The 27,735-nt window shown below is 32.1% G+C and overlaps 1 protein-coding gene across 1 annotated transcript; it reads right to left on the minus strand.

Moving 5' to 3' along the window:
* Positions 1-246: 246 nt before the first annotated feature.
* On the minus strand, positions 247-27,553 carry LOC149923420 (uncharacterized). Its single transcript, XM_090161620.1, has 11 exons — positions 27,389-27,553; positions 16,621-16,861; positions 8,427-8,731; positions 5,670-5,793; positions 5,437-5,598; positions 4,732-4,844; positions 3,751-3,972; positions 2,388-2,525; positions 1,833-2,047; positions 1,018-1,238; positions 247-950 (listed from the first exon to the last, which is right to left on the minus strand). The coding sequence occupies exons 1-11, from the start codon at positions 27,551-27,553 to the stop codon at positions 829-831; spliced, it is 2,028 nt and encodes a 675-aa protein (XP_090017746.1). The 3' UTR covers positions 247-828.
* Positions 27,554-27,735: the final 182 nt, after the last annotated feature.

The following is a 27,735-nucleotide window of genomic DNA, read 5'->3' on the forward strand; positions in this document are numbered from 1 at the left end:
CCAAGGCCTATTGAATATTGAAATGCTTTCCAAAGTGTAAATAACACTTAATTATGGAAAATAATGATGAATTATTGAATCGGAAACTTCCTATTTCCTAATTACTCCACGACAGATTATTATTAACTGAATTCATTCTGTGCCATACTTATGTTTATTATGTTACTTATGCTTATAGTAATATAAGAATAAGTGAAAAAGGTTAAGAGGGTCATTCTGCATTCTTAAATTATTATGTTACTTATGTTCCAACGAATTCAGCTATAAACTTCGAAAGAAAACTGTCAGAATAAAATCGGATGTTTTAAGAATAAACATTTTGGCCTCAAAAGAAGCCTTGTAAAAGATAAAAATATGAACAACAAATTTTAAAATGAACATTCCACAGGCAATTTAACTTTGTTAACCTTTAAACCACTCCGTACGTAGATAAAAATATACTCAGCATATCTTGATATCCCTGGTTTAATTCTTATTGTTTTTACTTCTTAAGTGAATTATCGCGTCTTTGTTTTTTAAAATCGAATATTTTCTTTTGTTGAAGATGGACGACATTATTGCTTTTGACTATTTACGCGTAATTTATCTTTCGGATTATACTTTGTACACTAAAATAACTCAAAATATCTGAGGTATGAAAGGTCCTTATATTTCTCCTGAGTATTTCTACGACTTATCTTCCTAGACCATTCTCACTGTCACTCTCATTGCACGCGATTCTCCTGGACACACGGCCAAGTTTGGAACCAGTCGGGCTCAGTTTTTAAGGAAAACCTACTTTTGTGACACAGTCTTTGAGGTCGAGTCTAAACACACACCTTCCGAGCCCTAAACGGCCCCTTTCAGTCTTTTTATGGTGTTTTTCAACGCTTGCCTCTTGTTACAGAACCAAACACGAACCACTTCGCGATCATAATTCAATTTTTCAGCCAAGTCAGTCATTTCCGAACCTTAACCAAAAAAATATTTAACTGTTAACATCAAATGTTGGAAAGAAATGTAAGTTTATCGTCGTACCAGAAGGATGGGTGTTTTTCTCAAAGAAAATGTTTAAAACTTCGAGAGCGGCAGGTGTAAACGACGTCCTACGTTTCCGTTTCTTGGTGGGTTCGCTGCCGATGAATTCTGTGAGATTCTGAGCTCCGTTCTTGTAGCGTTCTTCCGCCTCCTTCATCCACCTTTCTAGCACTGGCTTAATTCTTTGGGCACTCTTTGGCGTTATGTCAAGTTTTTCAAATCTTAACATGTTGGAAAGTAAACGTTTAACAACTTTAAATTAAGTTTTGGTCAGTGGTCCGGTTATTTTTAAATAAATGAATCAATGTTAGAAGATCTAAAATCCAAGAGAATCCCTTTATTGTTTACTTAAAATAACATTTAGTATTGATAAATAATGTATGATTTTAAACCGATTCTATTTTTTTTTGAGAAAACTTGTTTAGACATTAAATAACTGATTCTAAATTTATAATACTGATACCGACTTTGATAGTAAGATATCATTTAAGCAACCTTTTCAAAATGTATAAAATTTTCCGCTTTTATATTTTCAAGGTTTAATAAAAATGTATTTGTCCATACTCGGGAGACTGCTTATTTTGGAACAACCCTCCCACCTTTAATCGGGTAGGAATAAGTCAGTTTTAGGGAACCAATGAGATACCATGCTGATTGGATTCTTTTAGGGGGTAGGAGCCTACTGTTATAGCATGGGGGGATTGGAAGCAAAGCTAAAAATAGTCTAAATATAGTCATTCCTCCTAAGTAGAAATTAATAAATTTTTGGCATAATCTAACAATAGAAAATTTTATAATCTGATTGGGCAAATTACCGGCAAATGGCACTTTGACTATAAGAAGGACCTTCGGTGGCACTTAGAGCTTGTCCAACTTGCGTTTGGGTCAAACCCAGAGAGAGTCTTCGTATTTTGAAAGCTTTGGCGAATTCTTTGATTTCTTCCAAATTGATGCCATCCACAATGTTGGCCTCCGTGTTGTTAATCGTCTCTCCATTGTCCAACAGCGAGGACGTCGTGCTCGACACGCTCTGAAATGTCACATTCAATATTTTAATTTTGCCCAATTTAAGAGAAAATTCATCTTTACTCTATAACAGAAGTACATGAACCGAAGTTACTTAGACCAAAAATGTTTCAACTACTGTGTCAAAAATTATTTTTGCCTGTCTACTCCACCTTATTGGATTTCATAGAAATTTGGTCAAAGGGGAAGTGCAACTTTTTAGTGAGAAAAGCCGATTTTTAAATTTAAGAAACTCTACCATAATTTTTCTCGCAACTAAAGGCCCCCTAGAATCAAATTTGAAAGAAATCTAAAAAGGCGGTGTGACTTCCGTTCTTGTACCTCTGTCATTATCGAATACTAACAGGAGGCGATAATTGTTGCTTATTTTGAGCGGCATTTAAGTGAGCTGCTACCATAGCGGCGGGATTCAACGAAAGTTGTGACTGAAGGTTAGCGAGGTTTACAGCAGCTTGGAGGGACATCTCAGAATTGTGTTGTTGCTTTGGATACGAAAACGTATGCCCAAATTAGTAATGCTCTTTTAGTACTTTATCGGGCCATAGACGACGGGTTTCTATATATAAGGCAGGACGAGCCACATGAATCTCTAGTTTTGAGTCGCGTCACTACGAGACAATCGAGTTTCTAGTTTTGAGTGACGTCAATACGAGACAATCGAGTTTCTTGTTTTGAGTGGCGTCACTACGAGACAATCGAGTTTCTAGTTTTGAGTGGCGTCACTACAAGACAATCGAGTTTCTAGTTTTGAGTGGCGTCAATACGAGACAATCGAGTTTATAGTTTAGAGTGGCGTCACTACGAGACAATCGAGTTTCTAGTTTTGAGTGGCGTCAATACGAGACAATCGAGTTTCTAGTTTAGAGTGGCGTCAACACGATCCAAACGAGTTTCTAGTTTTGAGTCGCGTCAACACGATCCAAACGAGTTTCTAGTTTTGAGTCGCGTCAACACGATCCAAACGAGTTTCTAGTTTTGAGTCGCGTCAACACGATCCAAACGAGTTTCTAGTTTTGAGTCGCGTCAACACGATCCAAACGAGTTTCTAGTTTTGAGTCGCGTCAACACGATCCAAACGAGTTTCTAGTTTTGAGTCGCGTCAAACACGATCCAAACGAGTTTCTAGTTTTGAGTCGCGTCAACACGATCCAAACGAGTTTCTAGTTTTGAGTCGCGTCAACACGATCCAAACGAGTTTCTAGTTTTGAGTCGCGTCAACACGATCCAAACGAGTTTCTAGTTTTGAGTCGCGTCAACACGATCCAAACGAGTTTCTAGTTTTGAGTCGCGTCAACACGATCCAAACGAGTTTCTAGTTTTGAGTCGCGTCAACACGATCCAAACGAGTTTCTAGTTTTGAGTCGCGTCAACACGATCCAAACGAGTTTCTAGTTTTGAGTCGCGTCAACACGATCCAAACGAGTTTCTAGTTTTGAGTCGCGTCAACACGATCCACACGAGTTTCTAGTTTTGAGTCGCGTCAACACGATCCAAACGAGTTTCTAGTTTTGAGTCGCGTCAACACGATCCAAACGAGTTTCTAGTTTTGAGTGGCGTCAATAGGAGAGATTTGTTTGGCTTAAGTAAAAAGAACGAGCCTAATCTGTCTGAAACGAAGCAAACACGAGTACGTCGTGTGTTTCGATTGGTTGCCTCGTCTATGGTCCACGTTTGCAAAGCAAATAGGAAGTAAGGGTGATAACTAACCTGCTGTTGTTGGGCTTTGGATGGGGACACTAGGTTCAAACCGTTATTTTGATGACTAAGGGAGGACGATGAGCGGATGTGGTTGTGCGCCGTTTGCGTGTTGCACGCCAGATGATTGGATTGAGCCGGAAGGTGAGCCGGGAGAGGGCTGGACAGTTGCATCGAGCCGTTATTCGAAGTCCCATTTTGGTTCGACGACATTAGCGGATGAGCTACCAGTTGCTATATAGTAAATTGGAAAAATTTATAATCATTTTTCTTTGCGTAATGATACCCACGAATGAATAGGTTAATTTCGTCCTGAAAAGTCGTTTCATTTTATTGGCCACAATATACAGGGTTCGTACAAAATTTCCAGAATTAAATTCCCTGACATTTCAAGGTTTTCCCTGCCCTAATTGCCAAATTTTCCCTGAACATTTTTGTAGAATAATTGAATGGTTTGAGATAACAAGTTGGCAAGCCAAAATATACCTCTCCTCGGAAGCGTAACTGTATCCGTGGTTCTGCGGTAGAACGCTCACCTGTCGTGCAAGAGGGCTCGGGTTCGAATCCCGGCCGATTAAAAAATTATACTACACCCAATGACAAAAAGAGGGCGCTTTTGGAAAAACCTTTTCCCTGATTCTAAGAAACTGGGTACGCAGTGATTACCCTTTGCCCCGAAAATGCGAACGCGTTCGCAGGCCTGACAGACAGACACGGTGGTTGTATAACCCCTCCTAGGGTACAAAGTCCCCTCGGAGAGGTAAAAATCTTGAAAAATATTTTCTTTCAAAAATTTATTTGCCTGATTTTTTTGGGGTCATTTTAAAGTTCCCTTACTTTTTGGGACCATTTTCAAATTCCTTGACTTTTCCCTGACATTTTGGAATAATTATTAAATTCCCTGATTTTTCCAGGTAGTGTATGAACCTTGATATACTTTCGCTTCTAACCTTAGAAATAGCGAAGAGATCGAGACAGGGCAAAGTTACTAACCTGACCGTTGCCTATGGCGAAAACTTGACCAGCGGGATTGGTTAGAATCTGAGGCACTTGACCATTTAGATTTGAATAATTCGCCGTGCTCAATACGTTGGGTGACTGGACAGCTGGACGGACGAAATCGAAAAATTACCATCAACTTACCTTACAGGGTTGCCACAATGTTTTCAGATTCTTATTCCCCGACTTTTCCCTAACCTTTTCAAGGCCAAAACTAAATCAATTTTTCACTTCTTATATTTTACTTTTATCAGAAGTCAATGAATATAAGTATAATAATTTAGTTTTTTCAGATCACCTTCGTAAACAGGGTTGGACATAAGGATTTTTTTTTAGTAGTTAGCCTGACTAGTTAGCCTCCTATCTTAATTTATTTTAGTAGTCACTGACTAGTGGGGGTAAAAATGAAGGAATAAAAACACTTGATTTTTTTAAATAAAATGGGATTGATGAATTAATGATACGCCATATTCGCCATTATTTATGAATATTGAGTTAAATTCTTCACTAGTCAAATTGAATAGTGAGCCCCCAGATTTCGATTAGCTTTAGTAGTCAGAGAATTAATTTTAGTAGTCAAATGCCGTGACTTATGTCCAGCCCTGTTCGTAAATTTGGCTTTTTTTACAAATACTTAAAATGGACTTTTCCTTGAGCTGTGGCAACCCTTTCGTAGAATAAGAACCGCGAAAAAATTACTTGAACACGGAGTATTGTTGTTATTCGAGATAGTTTGGTTCAGAGCTTGAAGATTCCCCAGGCTGGTGGTCAGTACTTGACCGTTGTTCGACACTAGCTGTACCATCTGATTGGTCATCATTTGAGTAATGGGGATGGTTATGATCTGCTGAGTCGCGACGCCTACAAGGACAATTAATTAATTAATACGGTGAAGAGAAATGTGCAATAGATGGAGCGAAATGATGACGAACCTGACGAGGTCGGGATGAGCAGTTGGGCTCCTTGAATGCCCTGAATCGGTTGGCCGCCCGCCAAAATGAATTGAGGTGTGTTTGTGAGAGAATTCTGAGGTAATGTTTGGTTTGATGATGGTAACTGAGAAAAGTGAGAATAAGTACTTCGGATAAAGCAACGTACGGTTTTAAAATAAGGGGCCGTTCGCAAATTACGTAGCTCCAAAATAATTGACAATTTTAAACCTCTCTCAGTTATTTTCGCTACTGATGTATGTGGTGATGATGATTTATTTATTTATTTAGTTAACATATTACAAACCACTAACAGGGTTCATACAACATTTGGAAAATTAATTTCCCTGATATTTCCAGGTTTTCTCTTGGAAATTTCCCTGATATTTCCAGGTCCTAAAGCACCGTATGTTTTCGTTTAATCGAAAAACATTATATATAATTATTGAGGCGCTTCCAGACTCAAACGAATTTCCCTGATATATCCAGGTTTTGGTTAAATATTGAAAATTCCCCTGATATTTCCCCGATTTTTTTGGAAAGAATCTGTTTCACTGATATTTCCAGGTTTTCCAGGTTTGTATGAACCCTGACTAAGCTTTAGAGCTTATAGGCAGCCTTGCCGGAGTTAGACAAATGATATAATATAATACAGTGGAAGCTCTAGCTCCTTCTAGGTCCACCGTCCCCGCGAATCTAGGAATTCTCTTCAACGACACTCGATATAAATTTAATTCAGGCGTAATTCTATTGGTATTAGTTCGCTCTGTCTACCTATGCCAGTGCTAAACCGCTATGTTTAATCAAAGCGGTAAAATCAGGAGTACTAGGACGAAGAGACTACTATTATGGCAGCGCCATATTGTTTGGTACTAAATTCATATACCACCTTAGTACGTACGCAATTTGCTTAAAAAACTTATTTAAAATTAAAATTTTTTGATGAAACTATAAACGTAGCGAGAAGAGATTATGATCTAACTAAAAATATAATTATCATCTAAATCGGACTTAATTTAAAAAACGTACGTAGATTTCAAGGACAAAATCGCCCAAAAGCACTACAATTGGCAAATTCCTTACTCGTGAGCCTCCGACCATGGAGCTTCCATGCTCCGACCGCCAAAATAATATTAGCAGGGCTCCCACCAAAATCCGAAAAAAAAAAATAGGGAAATAGGGGATTTTTCAGGCTAGAAATAGGGTGAAATAGGAACCTAATTTTTAAAAGTAGGTACCAAATAGGGACCATTTTAATAACAAATTAGATAATTATTTAAACTTTAATTTTTACAAACATGACTTAGTTTTAATTTGTAAAAATATTTATCACAAATCTTTACTCAAACTTATATAGTTCAACTTTACGACAGGGTGGCTCATTACGAATTTTACCGAATATTTCAATTTAGCCGAGCTCTTGGCGCCACCTAATGTAGTTAATTAAAGATCTAAACGTTAATCGATACAATTCTGGTTCAATATTATTAGTCGATGGTATACTTTTCAGAAAATTTACTAGAAATAGGGTGATTTAGTTACCAAATTCCAATTTTAAGGTGTTTTAGGGACCTCGAAAAAAAGTAGGGGCTTTTAGGTATTTTAGGGACCTGGTGGGAGCCCTGTATTAGGATATCGAGGGTCTGTAATACCCTGTAATTTGACGTACCATTTACTATTTAAACCTTAACCGTTGAAGAGTTATGCCCGGTACGGCGGCGGTGGCGGCTACATACAGGGTGGAAAAGGTAAACACAAATCCTCATTTGGGTATCAAAATGATTCTTCATATAAATAACAAGATGACACAGCCACAATAATAGCCTCTTCCACCCAGCACTCTTGATTAAAAACCGCGGATCACCTCTGGCATAGGTAGATAGAACTAATACCAATAGAATGACGCTTGAAGTAAATTTATATCGAGTGTCGTTGAAGATAATTCGTCGATTCCAGGGGGCCTATACGGACCTATAGCTTCCACTGTATTATTCACCTTCACCACCACCACCGCATACATCAGGAGCTTAATTAACAGCCTCTTTCCTCTATTCTAGAGGAAGAAGCTAAAATGTTTCACATCAAAATACGTCTAATTTAGTAATACCATATGTAACATAATCATTCATAAGTATGCCACAAAAGAATTTTTTTTACTGAAACCTTGTTCACGGGATATGACGTATATTACGTCACTTCTCGTGACTCTCCATCACGAGATTTGGTTTCCATGGTAGCCTTTCCATAGCACAAGGTTTAGGTGTTCTGGGTTTTTTTGAGCAGGTTAAAAAGTGTAGACATATGACGTCATTTTACTTCAATTCTATCTTGACGAAAAAAACGATTTGGAGTAAGAAGGGAGTAGTTAAAGATTAAAGGTTATTTATAAAAAGCTTGCCCGTCATGTTTTCGTGAAACGAAATTTAAGCAGAGGACAAAGGAGGAGTAAAAAGTGTAACCTTAGAGCTCTGGAACAAGCCAACAAAATTCGGGACAGGGTAAATCTTACCCCGAGAACAGGCGAATAAAACGTCTTAGGGTAAAAAGTTTATACTTTTTGTCCCCGGACAAGCGAAAAAAAACCCACCTATTATAAGAATTTTCAATTTTTCGGTTCACTTATTGATTGTTGTGTGTGAAACAAAGTTTAATTGAAATTTTTTTTCTAGAGAAATGTTATAAAGAGGCATACTTATGAGTAATTATGTTACATATGGTAATATTACCCCCTTTCCGCATGGGTGTCTCCCACTCGCTTACCAGAACGCCGGCTTGTTGCAGATTCTGTTGGTTGTTAACTTGCAGCCCGTTGGATCCATTCTGCACGTGGTTGTTGGCGGCGGCTTGGACGACTTGGGCCGCTAACTGCCCGACCATTCCCAAATTGGCCAAGCCGGGAATGTTGGCCAGAGCGGCCATTTGCGGTAATCCGGCCAAGCCAAGGACATTGGCCAGCTGCGGAGAGTTCACGGACAAGAGACTGTTCAAGGCGGCGTTGTTGAAAGCTTGTTGCGTGGAGCTGTTGCCGTTAGAGTAATGTTGCTGCTGCTGATGTTGCATACCACCTACGCCAGAAATAAATTGTTTTAAGTCGATATTGTTTGTCGCCTGAGGAATTGAAGCAGGGCTCCCAGCTAATTGATTCGAAATCTGTCTGTCTCCCAATAGGCGTCCACAACAGGAGCTGTGGACCAATAAATCTTAGGGACTCACTACTTTAAAATAAGCAGCAGAGGGGTGTGTTACTTCACATAATTATATACCGGAATCTTATTTCTGACGTAATTTAGGCGGTTTCCAATTGTTACCCCTCCAGGGTTGCCACAGTTTTTTCACAACCAAATTTCCTGACTTTTCCAGGTTTTTCCTGACCATCTCCGGAGATTTCCCTCGACTTTTTTTGCCAAGATTTTGTATTTTTTAACCTATATTTTAGTAAAAGTTTCCTATTTGTAACTGAAATCAAATTCCCTGACATTTCCCTGATTTATAGACTAATTTTTAAAATTCCCTGATTTTTATATCCATATTAAAATTCCCAGATTTTTACAGGAATTCCAGGTACCGTGGCAACCCTGCCCTCGTTACGCAGGGGGAGTCGAAACTTCTTACTTTTCAATGAGATAGTTTCAACAGGGTTCGTACACGACATGAAAAACCTGGAAAAGTCAGGGAATTTGAAAATGATTCCAAAAGGTCAGGGAAAAGTGAGGGAATTTGAAAATGATTCCAAACGTTCAGGGAAAAGTAAGGGAATTTGAAAATGATTCCAAACGTTCAGGGAAAAGTAAGGGAATTTTAAAATGATTCCAAACGTACAGGGAAAAGTCAGGGAATTTGAAAATGATTCCAAAAGGTCAGGGAAAAGTGAGGGAATTTGAAAATGATTCCAAACGTTCAGGGAAAAGTAAGGGAATTTGAAAATGATTCCAAACGTTCAGGGAAAAGTGAGGGAATTTTAAAATGATTCCAAACGTTCAGGAAAAAGTCAGGGAATTTGAAAATGGTCTAAAAAAGAAAGGGAATTTTTAAATCGCTCAAAAAAAATCAGGCAAATAAATATTTGAAAGATGTATTAAAAATTCATATTAAATATTTTTAAAGATTTTACCCCAAACCTATATTGTTAGCTCTTCTAAAGGGTTTTTGTGGTCCATGGTTTGTATTTGATTTGGTAGTGGAAATATGTCCACTATCGCAATCTGAGGTCATTTAGATAAACTTAATTATCGGTGTCTTTAACTTACAATGGAACTTCAATTTCGCAGACATTACAATTTAAACAGTTTAGGCGGATTGTTTCAGACAAGGGTAAAAATAACGAAAATTCGCTTATGTTGCGATAAATAAAATTTTTCGTTTCAGCTAGGCAAACCCGCTGAATATGAAATTATCCGCGAGCCATATTTTCAAGCTAGCAAGTAACGGTTCAAGCAGATTTTGAGGGTTTTTACCTGCTATTAGAATATTTTAATCTTTTTTATAAAAATATAGGACACAATGTAATTAAAAGTTATTATAGAAGCATTTTTAACCTCTTTCTTGAAATAATGGAAATATACTGTATTTCTGAACGATATTAAAATATCAAAATTATATAATTTTATAGGAGTATTTATGAATTTTATAAAAATATCAAAATTATATAATTTTATAGGAGTACTTATGAATTTTATAAAAATATCAAAATTATATAATTTTATAGGAGTATTTATGAATTTTATAAAAATATCAAAATTATATAATTTTATAGGAGTATTTATGAATTTTATAAAAATATCAAAATTATATAATTTTATAGGAGCATTTATGAATTTTATAAAAATATCAAAATTATATAATTTTATAGGAGCATTTATGAATTTTATAAAAATATCAAAATAATATAATTTTATAGAAGCATTTATCAATTTATATGACCAAATTACTTCCGAATGATAGTAAAATATAGGAATAATAGTATTATTTCCGAATGATAGTAAAATATAGGAATAATAGTATTATTTCTGAATGATAGTAAAATATAGGAATAATAGTATTATTTCTGAATGATAGTAAAATATAGGAATAATAGTAAAATATAGAAATAATAGTATTATTTCCGAATGATAGTAAAATATAGGAATAATAGTATTATTTCTGAATGATAGTAAAATATAGAAATAATAGTATTATTTCTGAATGATAGTAAAATATAGGAATAATAGTATTATTTCTGAATGATAGTAAAATATAGGAATAATAGTAAAATATAGAAATAATAGTATTATTTCCGAATGATAGTAAAATATAGGAATAATAGTATTATTTCTGAATGATAGTAAAATATAGAAATAATAGTATTATTTCTGAATGATAGTAAAATATAGGAATAATAGTATTATTTCTGAATGATAGTAAAATATAGGAATAATAGTATTATTTCTGAATGATAGTAAAATATAGGAATAATAGTAAAATATAGAAATAATAGTATTATTTCCGAATGATAGTAAAATATAGAAATAATAGTATTATTTCCGAATGATAGTAAAATATAGAAATAATAGTATTATTTCTGAATGATAGTAAAATATAGAATAGTATTATTTCCGAATGATAGTAAAATATAGAAATAATAGTATTATTTCTGAATGATAGTAAAATATAGGAATAATAGTATTATTTCCGAATGATAGTAAAATATAGGAATAATAGTATTATTTCCGAATGATAGTAAAATATAGGAATAATAGTATTATTTCCGAATGATAGTAAAATATAGAAATAGTATTATTTCTGAATGATAGTAAAATATAGGAATAATAGTATTATTTCCGAATGATAGTAAAATATAGAAATAATAGTATTATTTCTGAATGATAGTAAAATATAGAAATAATAGTATTATTTCTGAATGATAGTAAAATATAGGAATAATAGTATTATTTCTGAATGATAGTAAAATATAGGAATAATAGTAAAATATAGAAATAATAGTATTATTTCCGAATGATAGTAAAATATAGGAATAATAGTATTATTTCCGAATGATAGTAAAATATAGGAATAATAATATTATTTCCGAATGATAGTAAAATGTAGAAATAATAGTATTATTTCTGAATGATAGTAAAATATAGGAATAATAGTATTATTTCTGAATGATAGTAAAATATAGGAATAATAGTATTATTTCTGAATGATAGTAAAATATAGGAATAATAGTAAAATATAGAAATAATAGTATTATTTCCGAATGATAGTAAAATATAGGAATAATAGTATTATTTCTGAATGATAGTAAAATATAGGAATAATAGTATTATTTCTGAATGATAGTAAAATATAGGAATAATAGTATTATTTCTGAATGATAGTAAAATATAGGAATAATAGTATTATTTCTGAATGATAGTAAAATATAGGAATAATAGTATTATTTCCGAATGATAGTAAAATATAGAAATAATAGTATTATTTCTGAATGATAGTAAAATATAGAAATAATAGTATTATTTCCGAATGATAGTAAAATATAGGAATAATAGTATTATTTCTGAATGATAGTAAAATATAGGAATAATAGTATTATTTCCGAATGATAGTAAAATATAGAAATAATAGTATTATTTCCGAATGATAGTAAAATATAGGAATAATAGTATTATTTCCGAATGATAGTAAAATATAGGAATAATAGTATTATTTCCGAATGATAGTAAAATATAGAAATAATAGTATTATTTCCGAATGATAGTAAAATATAGAAATAATAGTATTATTTCCGAATGATAGTAAAATATAGGAATAATAGTATTATTTCCGAATGATAGTAAAATATAGAAATAATAGTATTATTTCCGAATGATAGTAAAATATAGGAATAATAGTATTATTTCCGAATGATAGTAAAATATAGGAATAATAGTATTATTTCCGAATGATAGTAAAATATAGAAATAATAGTATTATTTCCGAATGATAGTAAAATATAGGAATAATAGTATTATTTCCGAATGATAGTAAAATATAGAAATAATAGTATTATTTCCGAATGATAGTAAAATATAGGAATAATAGTATTATTTCCGAATGATAGTAAAATATAGAAATAATAGTATTATTTCCGAATGGTAGTAAAATATAGGAATAATAGTATTATTTCCGAATGGTAGTAAAATATAGGAATAATAGTATTATTTCCGAATGATAGTAAAATATAGAAATAATAGTATTATTTCTGAATGGTAGTAAAATATAGGAATAATAGTATTATTTCCGAATGATAGTAAAATATAGAAATAATAGTATTATTTCCGAATGATAGTAAAATATAGGAATAATAGTATTATTTCCGAATGATAGTAAAATATAGGAATAATAGTATTATTTCCGAATGATAGTAAAATATAGGAATAATAGTATTATTTCCGAATGATAGTAAAATATAGGAATAATAGTATTATTTCTGAATGATAGTAAAATATAGGAATAATAGTATTATTTCCGAATGATAGTAAAATATAGAAATAATAGTATTATTTCTGAATGATAGTAAAATATAGAAATAATAGTATTATTTCCGAATGATAGTAAAATATAGGAATAATAGTATTATTTCCGAATGATAGTAAAATATAGGAATAATATTATTTCCGAATGATAGTAAAATATAGAAATAATAGTATTATTTCTGAATGATAGTAAAATATAGGAATAATAGTATTATTTCTGAATGATAGTAAAATATAGGAATAATAGTATTATTTCTGAATGATAGTAAAATATAGGAATAATAGTAAAATATAGAAATAATAGTATTATTTCCGAATGATAGTAAAATATAGGAATAATAGTATTATTTCTGAATGATAGTAAAATATAGGAATAATAGTATTATTTCTGAATGATAGTAAAATATAGGAATAATAGTAAAATATAGAAATAATAGTATTATTTCCGAATGATAGTAAAATATAGGAATAATAGTATTATTTCTGAATGATAGTAAAATATAGGAATAATAGTATTATTTCTGAATGATAGTAAAATATAGGAATAAAAGTAAAATATAGAAATAATAGTATTATTTCCGAATGATAGTAAAATATAGGAATAATAATATTATTTCTGAATGATAGTAAAATATAGGAATAATAGTATTATTTCCGAATGATAGTAAAATATAGAAATAATAGTATTATTTCTGAATGATAGTAAAATATAGAAATAATAGTATTATTTCCGAATGATAGTAAAATATAGGAATAATAGTATTATTTCCGAATGATAGTAAAATATAGGAATAATAATATTATTTCCGAATGATAGTAAAATATAGAAATAATAGTATTATTTCTGAATGATAGTAAAATATAGGAATAATAGTATTATTTCGAATGATAGTAAAATATAGGAATAATAGTAAAATATAGAAATAATAGTATTATTTCCGAATGATAGTAAAATATAGGAATAATAGTATTATTTCCGAATGATAGTAAAATATAGGAATAATAATATTATTTCCGAATGATAGTAAAATATAGGAATAATAGTATTATTTCCGAATGATAGTAAAATATAGAAATAATAGTATTATTTCTGAATGATAGTAAAATATAGAAATAATAGTATTATTTCAGAATGATAGTAAAATATAGAAATAATAGTATTATTTCCGAATGATAGTAAAATATAGAAATAATAGTATTATTTCCGAATGATAGTAAAATATAGAAATAATAGTATTATTTCTGAATGATAGTAAAATATAGGAATAATAGTATTATTTCCGAATGATAGTAAAATATAGAAATAATAGTAAAATATAGAAATAATAGTATTATTTCCGAATGATAGTAAAATATAGAAATAATAGTATTATTTCTGAATGATAGTAAAATATAGAAATAATAGTATTATTTCCGAATGATAGTAAAATAGAGAAATAATAGTATTATTTCCGAATGATAGTAAAATATAGAAATAATAGTATTATTTCTGAATGATAGTAAAATATAGGAATAATAGTATTATTTCGAATGATAGTAAAATATAGGAATAATAGTAAAATATAGAAATAATAGTATTATTTCCGAATGATAGTAAAATATAGGAATAATAGTATTATTTCTGAATGATAGTAAAATATAGAAATAATAGTATTATTTCCGAATGATAGTAAAATATAGGAATAATAGTATTATTTCTGAATGATAGTAAAATATAGGAATAATAGTATTATTTCTGAATGATAGTAAAATATAGGAATAATAGTAAAATATAGAAATAATAGTATTATTTCCGAATGATAGTAAAATATAGGAATAATAGTATTATTTCTGAATGATAGTAAAATATAGGAATAATAATATTATTTCTGAATGATAGTAAAATATAGAAATAATAGTATTATTTCCGAATGATAGTAAAATATAGAAATAATAGTATTATTTCCGAATGATAGTAAAATATAGAAATAATAGTATTATTTCTGAATGATAGTAAAATATAGAATAGTATTATTTCCGAATGATAGTAAAATATAGAAATAATAGTATTATTTCTGAATGATAGTAAAATATAGGAATAATAGTATTATTTCCGAATGATAGTAAAATATAGGAATAATAGTATTATTTCCGAATGATAGTAAAATATAGAAATAATAGTATTATTTCTGAATGATAGTAAAATATAGAAATAATAGTATTATTTCTGAATGATAGTAAAATATAGGAATAATAGTATTATTTCTGAATGATAGTAAAATATAGGAATAATAGTAAAATATAGAAATAAGTATTATTTCCGAATGATAGTAAAATATAGGAATAATAGTATTATTTCCGAATGATAGTAAAATATAGGAATAATAATATTATTTCCGAATGATAGTAAAATGTAGAAATAATAGTATTATTTCTGAATGATAGTAAAATATAGGAATAATAGTATTATTTCTGAATGATAGTAAAATATAGAAATAATAGTATTATTTCTGAATGATAGTAAAATATAGGAATAATAGTAAAATATAGAAATAATAGTATTATTTCCGAATGATAGTAAAATATAGGAATAATAGTATTATTTCTGAATGATAGTAAAATATAGGAATAATAGTATTATTTCTGAATGATAGTAAAATATAGGAATAATAGTAAAATATAGAAATAATAGTATTATTTCCGAATGATAGTAAAATATAGGAATAATAGTATTATTTCCGAATGATAGTAAAATATAGGAATAATAGTATTATTTCTGAATGATAGTAAAATATAGGAATAATAGTATTATTTCTGAATGATAGTAAAATATAGGAATAATAGTATTATTTCTGAATGATAGTAAAATATAGGAATAATAGTATTATTTCTGAATGATAGTAAAATATAGGAATAATAGTATTATTTCCGAATGATAGTAAAATATAGAAATAATAGTATTATTTCTGAATGATAGTAAAATATAGAAATAATAGTATTATTTCCGAATGATAGTAAAATATAGAAATAATAGTATTATTTCCGAATGATAGTAAAATATAGAAATAATAGTATTATTTCCGAATGATAGTAAAATATAGAAATAATAGTATTATTTCCGAATGATAGTAAAATATAGAAATAATAGTATTATTTCCGAATGATAGTAAAATATAGAAATAATAGTATTATTTCTGAATGATAGTAAAATATAGAAATAATAGTATTATTTCCGAATGATAGTAAAATATAGAAATAATAGTATTATTTCCGAATGATAGTAAAATATAGAAATAATAGTATTATTTCCGAATGATAGTAAAATATAGAAATAATAGTATTATTTCCGAATGATAGTAAAATATAGAAATAATAGTATTATTTCCGAATGATAGTAAAATATAGAAATAATAGTATTATTTCCGAATGATAGTATCGGTGGGGGCCCTGTTGTAGCAACTAGTACTTTCGTCAAGTACCTAGATCGGATTTACCCTCGTCCGCGTGATGATGCTCTTGCACGAAGCCATTGGCACTGAGATTCTGCACGGCCACTAGCAACTGCTCGGCCAAGCTGCTGGGTGTGGCCATCGTGACCAGCCCTCCCGGAAGCGCGCTGCCATTGCCCAGCGGACCTCCCGTCACGGACACCATCCCGCCGCTGCTGCTACTGCCGCTACTGTTACGGCCCTGATTTAGGGAGCAATTCACGGGCCCATTCTGCAAAAACAAGATTAAATTAATTAAAAAAATTGTCATTTGTGAAGGTTTAGGATGGGGATAGGCTTAATCGAAATCTTCAATCATATGAACTTAAGAGTTCGCAAGACCACCGAAAGCGGGCCCGGGAAAACCAAAATTTCTGGCCCGGGCCACCGAGAGCGGGCCCCGGGAAAATCGTAACTTCGGGTCCGGGCCACCGATGGAGGGCCCCAGTCAAAAACACAGCTATTATTAGCTGCAGGTAGAAATGTCACAAAAGCTAAATAAATTAGTAGTGTTGTAAGTCGGAAAATTTCCCGCTCGGAAAACTTTCCGGAAAATGACCGAGGCATTTTTTCCGTATTTTTCCGAAAAAAATAAAAGTTTTCATTCCATGATTTGTCTAATATATTGTTTGCAAAACATAAAGCGGCATTTTCACCTCATTTTTTCGAATCTGAAAGTAAAAACGAAACCTCTAGACTAGTTTAAACTGATTAACAATGTAACACTATTAATGTTTTGTAGTATGTTTACTTATATTAGACATTTTATATCGATAAAAAGATAAAAACATTAAAAACCCATAAAAAGTCATTTATGTTTAAATTTTTTATTTTTCCGATTTAAAAAGTTCTGGAAATTTTTCCACATAATTTACAACACTATAAATTAGTAAATTTCAGAAACTTACTAACTCAAACTTAAATTCGCCTTTAATTTTTTGTAGTCCTATAAGATAGTTTTAAAAATATATAGGATTTTATAGAAATTACAGGAGCGCCGGGCTACCAGTCCTGTTTGTGCGATGTTTTGCCTCGTGATCTGCAACGTTGAATTTACGAGAAAACCTCGAATACCCTAGACTGATACTTATCTCGTAAAATAAATTTAATGTACTTCTGGTTTTACGTAACCTCTTTTTCCAAAGAGAAATCAGTGACGGAAAACGATAAATAACATACCGCAATATGTAAACATTTAATTATTTACCGTGTGCAAATAATACAACGGAATAACACACGAATTCTCGAAGAAAAATAATCTAAAAGAAGCCAATGTCGACATCACAAAACAAATTCCCCCTCGGTATGAACCGCGTACGTATGTTGATGGCAAATAATATTGGATAAAATATATTCATGTTTGAAATTTCCAAACTGCAACGATTAATTAAATTACTATAAGAGACACGCGAGGTAAATAAATATTATTCAAATCTAGTAAACCTAAGTCTACATATGTAACTTTATTAGAGTTCGTGTCTAAAATAATGTATGCGTTTGTTCGTGGACGGAGTAAGTGGTAAAGGGACTGATCAAAGGCGTATTTAAGTGGGGGAGTGAAACCTCCGTCAGCACCCCCCCTTGAAATTTTTCCCTCAAAACCCCCCCTGAAATAAAATCCTGGATACGCCCTTGGGACTGATATTCGTAAAATCGACGCGGTTTGAAATATCACAATGAATTTGGGGGGCCGTAATATTAGTGACGTAATTTCCAATTGTTACCCCTCGTTACGTAGGGGGAGTCAAAATTTATTTCCTTTCAATGAGAGTTTCGATTTCGCTATATATATTGTTAGCCCTTCTAAAGTGTTTTTGGTCCATGGCTTGTATTAGATATTGACTGTGGACCAGTTAATATTTTTAGGGACTCACTACTTACTATAGAGGCGGGCAGTACAATTCTAACTATACGGCGTATTTGGACCATATAGTACGTAAGTTTGGATAGGGTGAATTTTTTCAAAATGAATAACATCAGTAGCATATGAAGATGGATACTTATCTCAAACTGATATTATGTACTTATGATATTATGCATAAATCATGGAAATGCAGCGTAGCCCCAAACAGACTTTACCAGGCTTTTGTTCCATTGGGTCGATTCTCATTCGACCGGCATTTTGTTTGCTCACAAGTGAAAGCATGAAACCTAACCTAACCAATTTGGATTGGTAAAAATATTCTATAAACGTTTTCGAATAAATGGGATTCGACCCAATGGGATTGCAAAATTAGAATTCGATCAATTGGGAAAGTATATTTTTTGATTCGATCCATTGGGAATTCGACCCAATAGGATTCTATCCAACGGGAATATACCTTTACCATTCTATCCAAATAAGAATGTATGATCATGGTCGAATTTAACCACAGCAAGAGAGGGGGGGGGGAGGAAAAACGTCACAGGCGTGCACTTCATTCTGAGAAACTAAACACTTCTTCTGATCGGAAATAGAATCATTGGTTTTTGACCATTCAAAGCCAAATAGTCAGAATAGTTTCGAGGTACTTTGCCGACAGAAATCAAAATGGCGGGGTGTAGTGCTGCTGATATTGATGTGACACTATAGAGTAATTTCACCTTGTAGCTTTGGCTACGGCCGCCATTTTGTGTGGGTTTTTTCTCTATGCGAAAAAGCATGACTGAAATCCCTGAATACGATCTCGAAACAGATAGAAATTATATTTAACGTGTAAAACAGTGGGAATATGAAAGAATGGTGAATGGTAAGTAATATTTCGACATTATTGGTCATTGATTTTTAATGTCTAACAGTTATTTTAGTACCTACTCATTTAAAAGTTTGCTATAGAGCCAAGGCCTAACAAAACCACGTGCTTTTTGGTTTTGAATTTTTTAGATGAATTTTATGCGGCAAAGAATTCTTAGTTTAAGAAACTCGTCTGTTTCGAATCTTACGCTAAGAATTTTTCTGACTCAGACAAACTAGACGCACCCATTATCATTTTAATACATTCTATTTTACTTTTATCAAATTTTAATCTAGTAACTTCAGCTTTTAATTTATTGTTGGTGACTCTTCCGGTTAAAGTTTTAAATTCCCTGACTTTTCTCAAATTCTTCATTTTTTTATAGGAAAATAGGATTATATTTCTAAAAGTAGAGGACTTTATAGGACTATTTTTGTCAAAATTATAGGATTTTATAGGAATATATATGCTATTTAAGTTACTAACTTTATGCATTTAAAACAAAATCTATATTTAGTGAAATAAATCTTTGATTTTCACTTAAAAAATACTATTTAACCATTTTATCACAAAAATATACTAGTAGCTGTAGCTAACCATGGGAATCTGACCTGTAAAAAAATTGATTAAATTGGTCAGATTCCCATGTTATATTCAATGAGAAAATTTCCATTTTGCGTTGTCAAAAACATTTTTGCCTATGGAGACATTTCCCTTTAGGGTTTTTCAAGTTACATGAAGGTCTACTAAATCCCCGAGTTTGAGCAAAATCGGTGCGTTACAACTCGGGTCGTCTCCTTGTGAGTGGCGGGATTTGAAATGGGCAAAATATCAAATTACTGGGATTTTAAAAGACTTTTTGGGGATTTTGCTAAAATTACAGGACGTTATAGGACATTTTTGGGGATTTTGCTAAAATTACAGGACGTTATAGGACATTTTTGGGGATTTTTCTAAAAATATAGGACGTTATATAGGATATTTTTGGGGATTTTGCTAAAATTACAGGACGTTATAGAACATTTTTGGGGATTTTTCTAAAAATATAGGACGTTATATAGGACATTTTTGGGGATTTTGCTAAAATTACAGGACGTTATAGGACATTTTTGGGGATTTTTCTAAAAATATAGGACGTTATAGGACATTTTTGGGGATTTTGCCAAAGATGTTATAGGACATTTTTGGGGGATTTTGCCAAAGATGTTATAGGACATTTTTGGGGGATTTTGCCAAAGATGTTATAGGACATTTTTGGGGGATTTTGCCAAAGATGTTATAGGACATTTTTGGGGGATTTTGCCAAAGATGTTATAGGACATTTTTGGGGGATTTTGCCAAAGATGTTATAGGACATTTTTGGGGAATTTTGCCAAAGATGTTATAGGACATTTTTGGGGGATTTTGCCAAAGATGTTATAGGACATTTTTGGGGGATTTTGCCAAAGATGTTATAGGACATTTTTGGGGGATTTTGCCAAAGATGTTATAGGACATTTTTGGGGGATTTTGCCAAAGATGTTATAGGACATTTTTGGGGGATTTTGCCAAAGATGTTATAGGACATTTTTGGGGGATTTTGCCAAAGATGTTATAGGAAATTTTTGGGGGATTTTGCCAAAGATGTTATAGGACATTTTTGGGGGATTTTGCCAAAGATGTTATAGGACATTTTTAGGGGATTTTGCCAAAGATGTTATAGGACATTTTTGGGGGATTTTGCCAAAGATGTTATAGGACATTTTTGGGGGATTTTGCCAAAGATGTTATAGGACATTTTTGGGGGATTTTGCCAAAGATGTTATAGGACATTTTTGGGGGATTTTGCCAAAGATGTTATAGGACATTTTTGGGGATTTTACCAAAGATGTTATAGGAAATTTTTGGGGATTTTACCAAAGATGTTAAAGGACATTTTTGGGGATTTTACCAAAGATGTTAAAGGACATTTTTCCAAAGAAGTTATAGGACATTTTTTTTAGATATAGATTTTATAGGACGTCTGGGGGGCCCTGACGTATATATAGCCTCTGTGTCGATGATGTCTCGTTGAAATTCTCCGCCTACAACGAGAAAGACAATCAGCGTAGGCACTCCTTTACCGGCAGTTCTGGAGAACAGGTTCTCTTATTAACCCGAACTTGGTTCTAGTAGAAGGAATTGGGTGCATTTCTGGAAAACTAATCAGCATTTAAATAAGCTGGTGTTTTGTCTCGGTAGTATTTGCACACGGGGCGGCAGCCCAACGGAATAATTGATTTTTGATCAAAGGCTTAAGCTCTCGGAATTAACATAATCAAATTATAAAAGAGAGAGCGAGAGAGCAAAACTTTCGTTTAATTCTTTTCCGCGTTCGTTAGTCCCGGCGCACCCCGTCCGCTGCCCGGGAACCAAATTGCTCCAATTTAAATTAGAAGAGCGAGCGCAAATATCCTCCGCTATTTAATCTGCGTGTTTGAGCGAGGAAAAAGTCCCGCTCGAAACTCGGAAAAGGGAATTTGTAATTATATTTCAGAGATAATTTACGGAAATTAGTATATCTTAGAAATTGATTTTCACTTCGTCATTTGTTAAATATTAAAGTATAGCGTCTTTAAAGGGAGTGTGCACTTTCTCAGGGTTGCCACAGTTTTTTTATAATCAAATTCCCCGACTTTTCCAGGTTTTCCCTGACCATCTCCGGAGATTTTCCCTGACTTATTTTACGCCAAGATTTGGTATTTTTTAACCTATATTTTAGTAAACGTTTATTATTTTCAACCGAAATTAAATTCCCTGATATTTAGACTAATTTATAAAATTCCCGGACTTTTCCCTGAATTTTATACCCATATTCAAATACCCGGACTTTTCCCTGATTTTTATACCCATATTCAAATACCCGGACTTTTCCAGGAATTTCAGGTTTTCCAGGTACCGTGGCAAACCTGTTTCCAGTTTATGGTTTATCACCTGATTTTCTCCTTTCTGCCAACAGATTTACGTTAAAAACGAACAAATTTTACATTTTCGAGTATAGAGTAATATACATTTGATAAGGGATAATAGGCTTTTAAAGGTTAACGTCATTAGAGGTGGATATTTAAATTACCCAAGTTTTACCAGGTGGCGCCCACATCCCGAAATATAACAAATTTAATTTAATTTTTATATTTGGGGTTGTGGGCGCCATCTCGTAAAACTTGGGGTATTTAAATATGAACCTCTAATGGCGTTTACAGGGTTGCCACCATATTCTCAGATTAAAGTTCCCTGACACTTGGCAGTTTTTAACAGTTTATTAGCCGGGTTAGTAAATATTTATATGTTTTTAAATAAAAATTGTAAAAAACAATTTTGTGCACTTTAAATAACAGGGTTCATACAACATTTGGAAAATTAATTTCCCTGATATTTCCAGGTTTTCTCCTGGAAATTTCCCTGATATTTCCAGGTGCTAAAGCACCGTATGTTTTCGTTTAATCGAAAAAAAATATATATAATTATTGATGCGCTTCCAGACTCAAACGAATTTCCCTGATATATCCAGGTTTTGGTTAAATATTTAAAATTTCCCTGATATCTCCCTGATTTTTTGGAAAGAATCTGTTTCACTGATATTTCCAGGTTTTCCAGGTTCTCCAGGTTTATATGAACCCTGAATAACGTTGTATACATAACTTTTTATTAGTGGTTAATAAATTTAATCAATTAATATTTCAGTACATATGTTATTTCAACGTTAAAAATCCTTTCAAGGATCTAAATAATAAAAATAACAGAATTTGACATAGAACTAGAGTAAAATTTCCTTAAAAAAGAGTCAAGATTAAACTGAACTCCCTGACGTTTTACAAATTCTTAAAATTATCTGACTTTTCAGGCCAATTTTTAAATTCCCTGACGTATGGCAACCCTGTTAAATTATCTGAACAATAAGGAAAATATTTTTTCGTTTTTTCTTGAATGGAATTGTTTATAAGATTAATTGGCGCCATCTAGTGAATTGTTTTAAAAAATAATAATTGGCGCCATCTAGTGAATTGTTTATAAAAAGAATAATTGGCGCCATCTAGTTAATTGTTTATAAAAAGAATAATTGGCGCCATCTAGTGAATTGTTTTTAAAAAGAATAATGGGCGCCATCTAGTGAATTGTTTTTAAAAAGAATAATTGGCACCATCTAGTGAATTGTTTATAAAAAGAATAATTGGCGCCATCTAGTACTAATAAAATCATTAAAATAGAACCTCTTTGGGTTTATGTTTGTACCTTGTCAGCAAGTTGAGAAATTTGCAATTACATTTTTAAAATAAAAATTACTAAAAGACAAGATGTCACGGCCATTTAAGTATACACAACTCTCCCAATGTATTAACTATATTTCAAATATTAAATTTAAATTTGAACAAATTTCCAATCATCTTGTACATTAACTTAATAAACACAAGACGAATTTTATCTAAAATAAATTTTTCAATTTACCTGGTTTTGAAAATTAGGTAACGAAACGCAAACACGTCAATTTAAATTAATTTTTAGACAAAGCCAATGTTTGAGATACGTGGTTTTGGAAATAAGGAAGCGAAATTGGCACGAAATTATTATTTAAGCGCGTACGCGTGTTATGGGGTCCAACGAATTGGCCAGGAATCTCACTTAAAATTAAAATTTCTTAATTCAACCGAATATGTAGTTCAGAAATGATCAAAAATCACTAAAATGGGCAAATGCCCCACTTCCGGGACCCCGATCTCACAAATGTTAACAATGTTATTTCGCAAGAAAACTTTTGAGGACGCCATTAGGAAATTCTATAAAATATGAATATAATGCAAATTAAGTTTTAGAATTTAGAAAAGAAAGCGAATTTCATCATTTAGAAAGAAAATTACCCAGATTGGATATTTTTCAAATGATTTTCCTCTCATAGGTTTCAAAATTAGAACTAGATGGCTTAAGAAGATCCCTTAGCTTCGCGCTGTATTGACTTTCCAGCCTGAAGCCAATAGACTCTTCAATAAAACATCTTCAAAAAATGGCCAAGAAGTAATGTTTCCGAGAACCATTACCTGCAAGTTACTGTTTATTTAGTGGTTGTTGAAATAATGGAAACTTTTAACCTCGACGGTATGCACCAAGTGTTTCCTTTTAACCAGGTAGCTTTTTTGACATTAAGGGGAAAAGTTTCCATTATAATAATAATAATAATCAGCTAGGCTAATACCCAAGGTACCACCTTAGGCCTAAGTCATCATGCGACTTTTGAAGCCATTAATTCAGGTGGCCGGATTACAACGCGTAGGAGGGTGGTGGAAAGCCCTGCATGCCACGCGTTCGAGCCAACAGCCCCCTACACATACTATTACCGTTAACCTCAACAAGTTTTTGTGGAAGGGGAAACCGAAGATCTCGGGGGAAAACCCCTTAAACCAGCGGTGAGAGAGCTTGCAAACTCAACGCAGAAGGAGTTGTTCCGAGTTTTCACCCAGTGCCACAAGCTGGGATCGAACCCGGCTCCTCTTGCTGCGAGGCGAAAGTGCTAACCACTCCGCCACCCCACAAGCAGTAACTTGCAGCTAGGAGCAACAAACACAGCACCCCACACAAGGAGAACGCAACCCGTCAAAGGTCGTGGATTTTCTCGCGTACAGTTTTCATTGGTTAGACGCTTTAGCGTCTACTGCCGTCGGAAGGGGAAAATTCCGAAAATGTCTTCCCCCCGCCCGTAAAACGTTCAGTGTAAAGGTTCGTCCAATGAAATTTGAACACAACAATGCCTTAGCGTGTTTAAAGGCTAGCTGCGTTCTCCGTGTGTTTGTTGCCCCTAGCTTGCAGGCCCTGGCTCTCGGATATATAACTTCTTAGCGATTTCCTTGAAGATGTTTTATTTAAGCGCCTATTAAAAAAAACATCTCGATTTTTTAAACTCATTCATATTTTCATCGCTAAGTAAGTAATTTTAAAAATATGAGTTATGTCATTTATGTGTTTAAAAGTTTTGAAAGTGTAATAGATTACATTGCAACACAATCTGTTGGGTGTAAATAAGTATGGTTAACAAGGTTTTGGCTTTTTTTAAATCGAAAAACCGATTTATTAGATTTAAATCGGATTTTTGATTTATTTTGATTTTTTTAAGGTTGTATGCTTGTTTTCTTGACAAATTGATAAATAATTTGACTGCAGCGATAACGTAAACTATAGTTTAAATTTATCTTTATGAAATCGAATTATTAATTAATAATGAAATTTAATTGCATTTTCTCTGAATTAAAATTTCTAAATAACCTACTTTCGTACATTTTAATAAATACACTGAAGAATAATACGTCATTTAAATCAACGTTTTTTTAATTATTTTATTTAAATCAACGTTTTTTTAATTATTTTATTTAAATCAACGTTTTTTTAATTATTTTATTTAAATCAACGTTTTTTTAATTATTTTATTTAAATCAACGTTTTTTAATTATTTTATTTAAATCAACGTTTTTTAATTATTTTATTTAAATCAACGTTTTTTAATTATTTTATTTAAATCAACGTTTTTTAATTATTTCATTTAAATCAACGTTTTTTAATTATTTTATTTAAATAAACGTTTTTTTATTTTATTATTTAAATCAACGTCTTTTTAATTACTTTATTTAAATCAACGATTTTTTAAACTCACTCGATTTAAATTATTTTTTTAAATTACTTTATTTAAATCAACGATTTTGTTAATTACTTTATTTAAATCAACGATTTTGTTAATTACTTTATTTAAATCAACGATTTTTTTAATTACTTGATTTAAACGTATCAACGTAGCGCTCCCAAATTGTTCTATGCGATATCAAGACGCACAGTCCATAAATTGTGTAACAGTGCTGTTTAATATAAAATAGCGTCTGCTTCACCGTTGACTCTTCACGAGCTTCTAAAAACCACCGCTTGGTGTTCTTAAAGGCCTAGTATTTCTTCTGCCTGTTTTCCTTTAAGTTTACTTCCCGCCGCGCAAATATCCTGGTGGTAGGCCAACGTGTTTGCGGTTGGTCTACCACCAGGATATTTGCGCGTCGGGAAGAAATCTTAAAGGAAAAAACTGAGAAGAAATACTAGGCCTTTAAGAACACCAAGCTGATTTATAGAAATATGGACTATTGACTCGACTGTACAAAGGTAAAATATTTTGGTAGATTTTCTGATAACTAAATTTTAGAATCTTCCTTAATTAGTCCCCTAGTAGTTTTAAGACTAAATGAAATATACATTTAGTACGTTTTGCTAAAATAATGTATATACACTTTTGTAACAATTTGAAAACAGACTAGAATATATATTGTTCAGAAAATTTCAGCGATGCAAAACCAATTGAATATAGTTCTAAATTGTTTAAGCATTCGATTTATTACCAATTCTGTTCATAATTCGATCACGAAGTTTACCAATTAATATTGCAGGCCTGATACACTCACTTTGCACAGTAGAATTTAGTGAGTTTAGGGACTAAATGTTTTTAAAAACGTGACTAAATAGTAATAGAAAATCTACCAAAAATGGTAAAAAAAATACTGTTTTATTGCGTTTTTTGACTAGTTACACAACCAAAATAGTAACTATAACCATATGAAGTTATATCACTTTTTTCTTAGAAAAGACGAAATTATACTATTGTTTTTATCTATTTTCTTTGAATTAACTATTTTTAAACACACCTGTTCTTTATTTGGCTAGTTTTATTTTGTTTTGTTATTTGTAAAAAAGGGTTGTAAGAACTTAAAAATTCGAAAAAAGTGATAAATAGTAACTAATTTTGGGAAAAGTGACTTTTTAGTGACGGATTTAAAAAAAAGTGATTTTAAGTGAGAAAAGTGGTTTTTTAAACGAAAACTTTAATTTTAATCAAGAAATCACTATCAGAAACTACTAAATATTTTACGAAGCATATTTCAAAACGAAAAAAAATGGCAAAATCAAGAAAAAATGAACAAAATATGGTGATAGTTCTCAGTTACCTTTGTACAGGCGACTGGGTTTTACAAAAAACGACAATAAAACATAATCCTGATGTAATATACCTGATGTTCCGTTTTCAAGGTAGTGTGCAGAGAATGCGAGACACTGGGTCGAGCGGAAGGGGACGATGTCCTTCCATTGGCCGGAGCGCCAGACCGGCCGCCGTGCTGATGCCGCGAACCGTTGTTGCGCGACAGATGACTTTCACTACTGTCCACGGCAGTCATTTCCTACTTATTAATCAATATCTATTACACCTTCAATTCGATTTTAATTTAACCTCAATTAACGATAAACGCGCATTCCAGCTGACAAACACGTGCGTGTCGTATTCAAAACGCACGCCACTCGGCGAGACTTGGCGTCGAGCCAATGACGTTACGCGAAACCACCCACGTCATCCGCCCGA

The sequence above is a fragment of the Leiobunum rupestre genome, chromosome 10, assembly GCF_980474605.1.
Source record: "Leiobunum rupestre chromosome 10, qqLeiRupe1.1.hap1, whole genome shotgun sequence".
NCBI lineage: Eukaryota > Metazoa > Arthropoda > Arachnida > Opiliones > Sclerosomatidae > Leiobunum > Leiobunum rupestre.

Excerpts from the sequence above, each read along its gene's own strand:
- LOC149923420 (XM_090161620.1), bottom strand. The coding sequence starts at position 27,553 with ATGACTGCCGTGGACAGTAGTGAAAGTCATCTGTCGCGCAACAACGGT. Across the intron at positions 8,732-16,620 it reads CGAGGGTAAATCCGATCTAG|GTGGTATGCAACATCAGCAG; the intron begins GTACTTGACGAA and ends TTTCTGGCGTAG. Across the intron at positions 5,599-5,669 it reads GCTCATCCCGACCTCGTCAG|GCGTCGCGACTCAGCAGATC; the intron begins GTTCGTCATCAT and ends TTGTCCTTGTAG.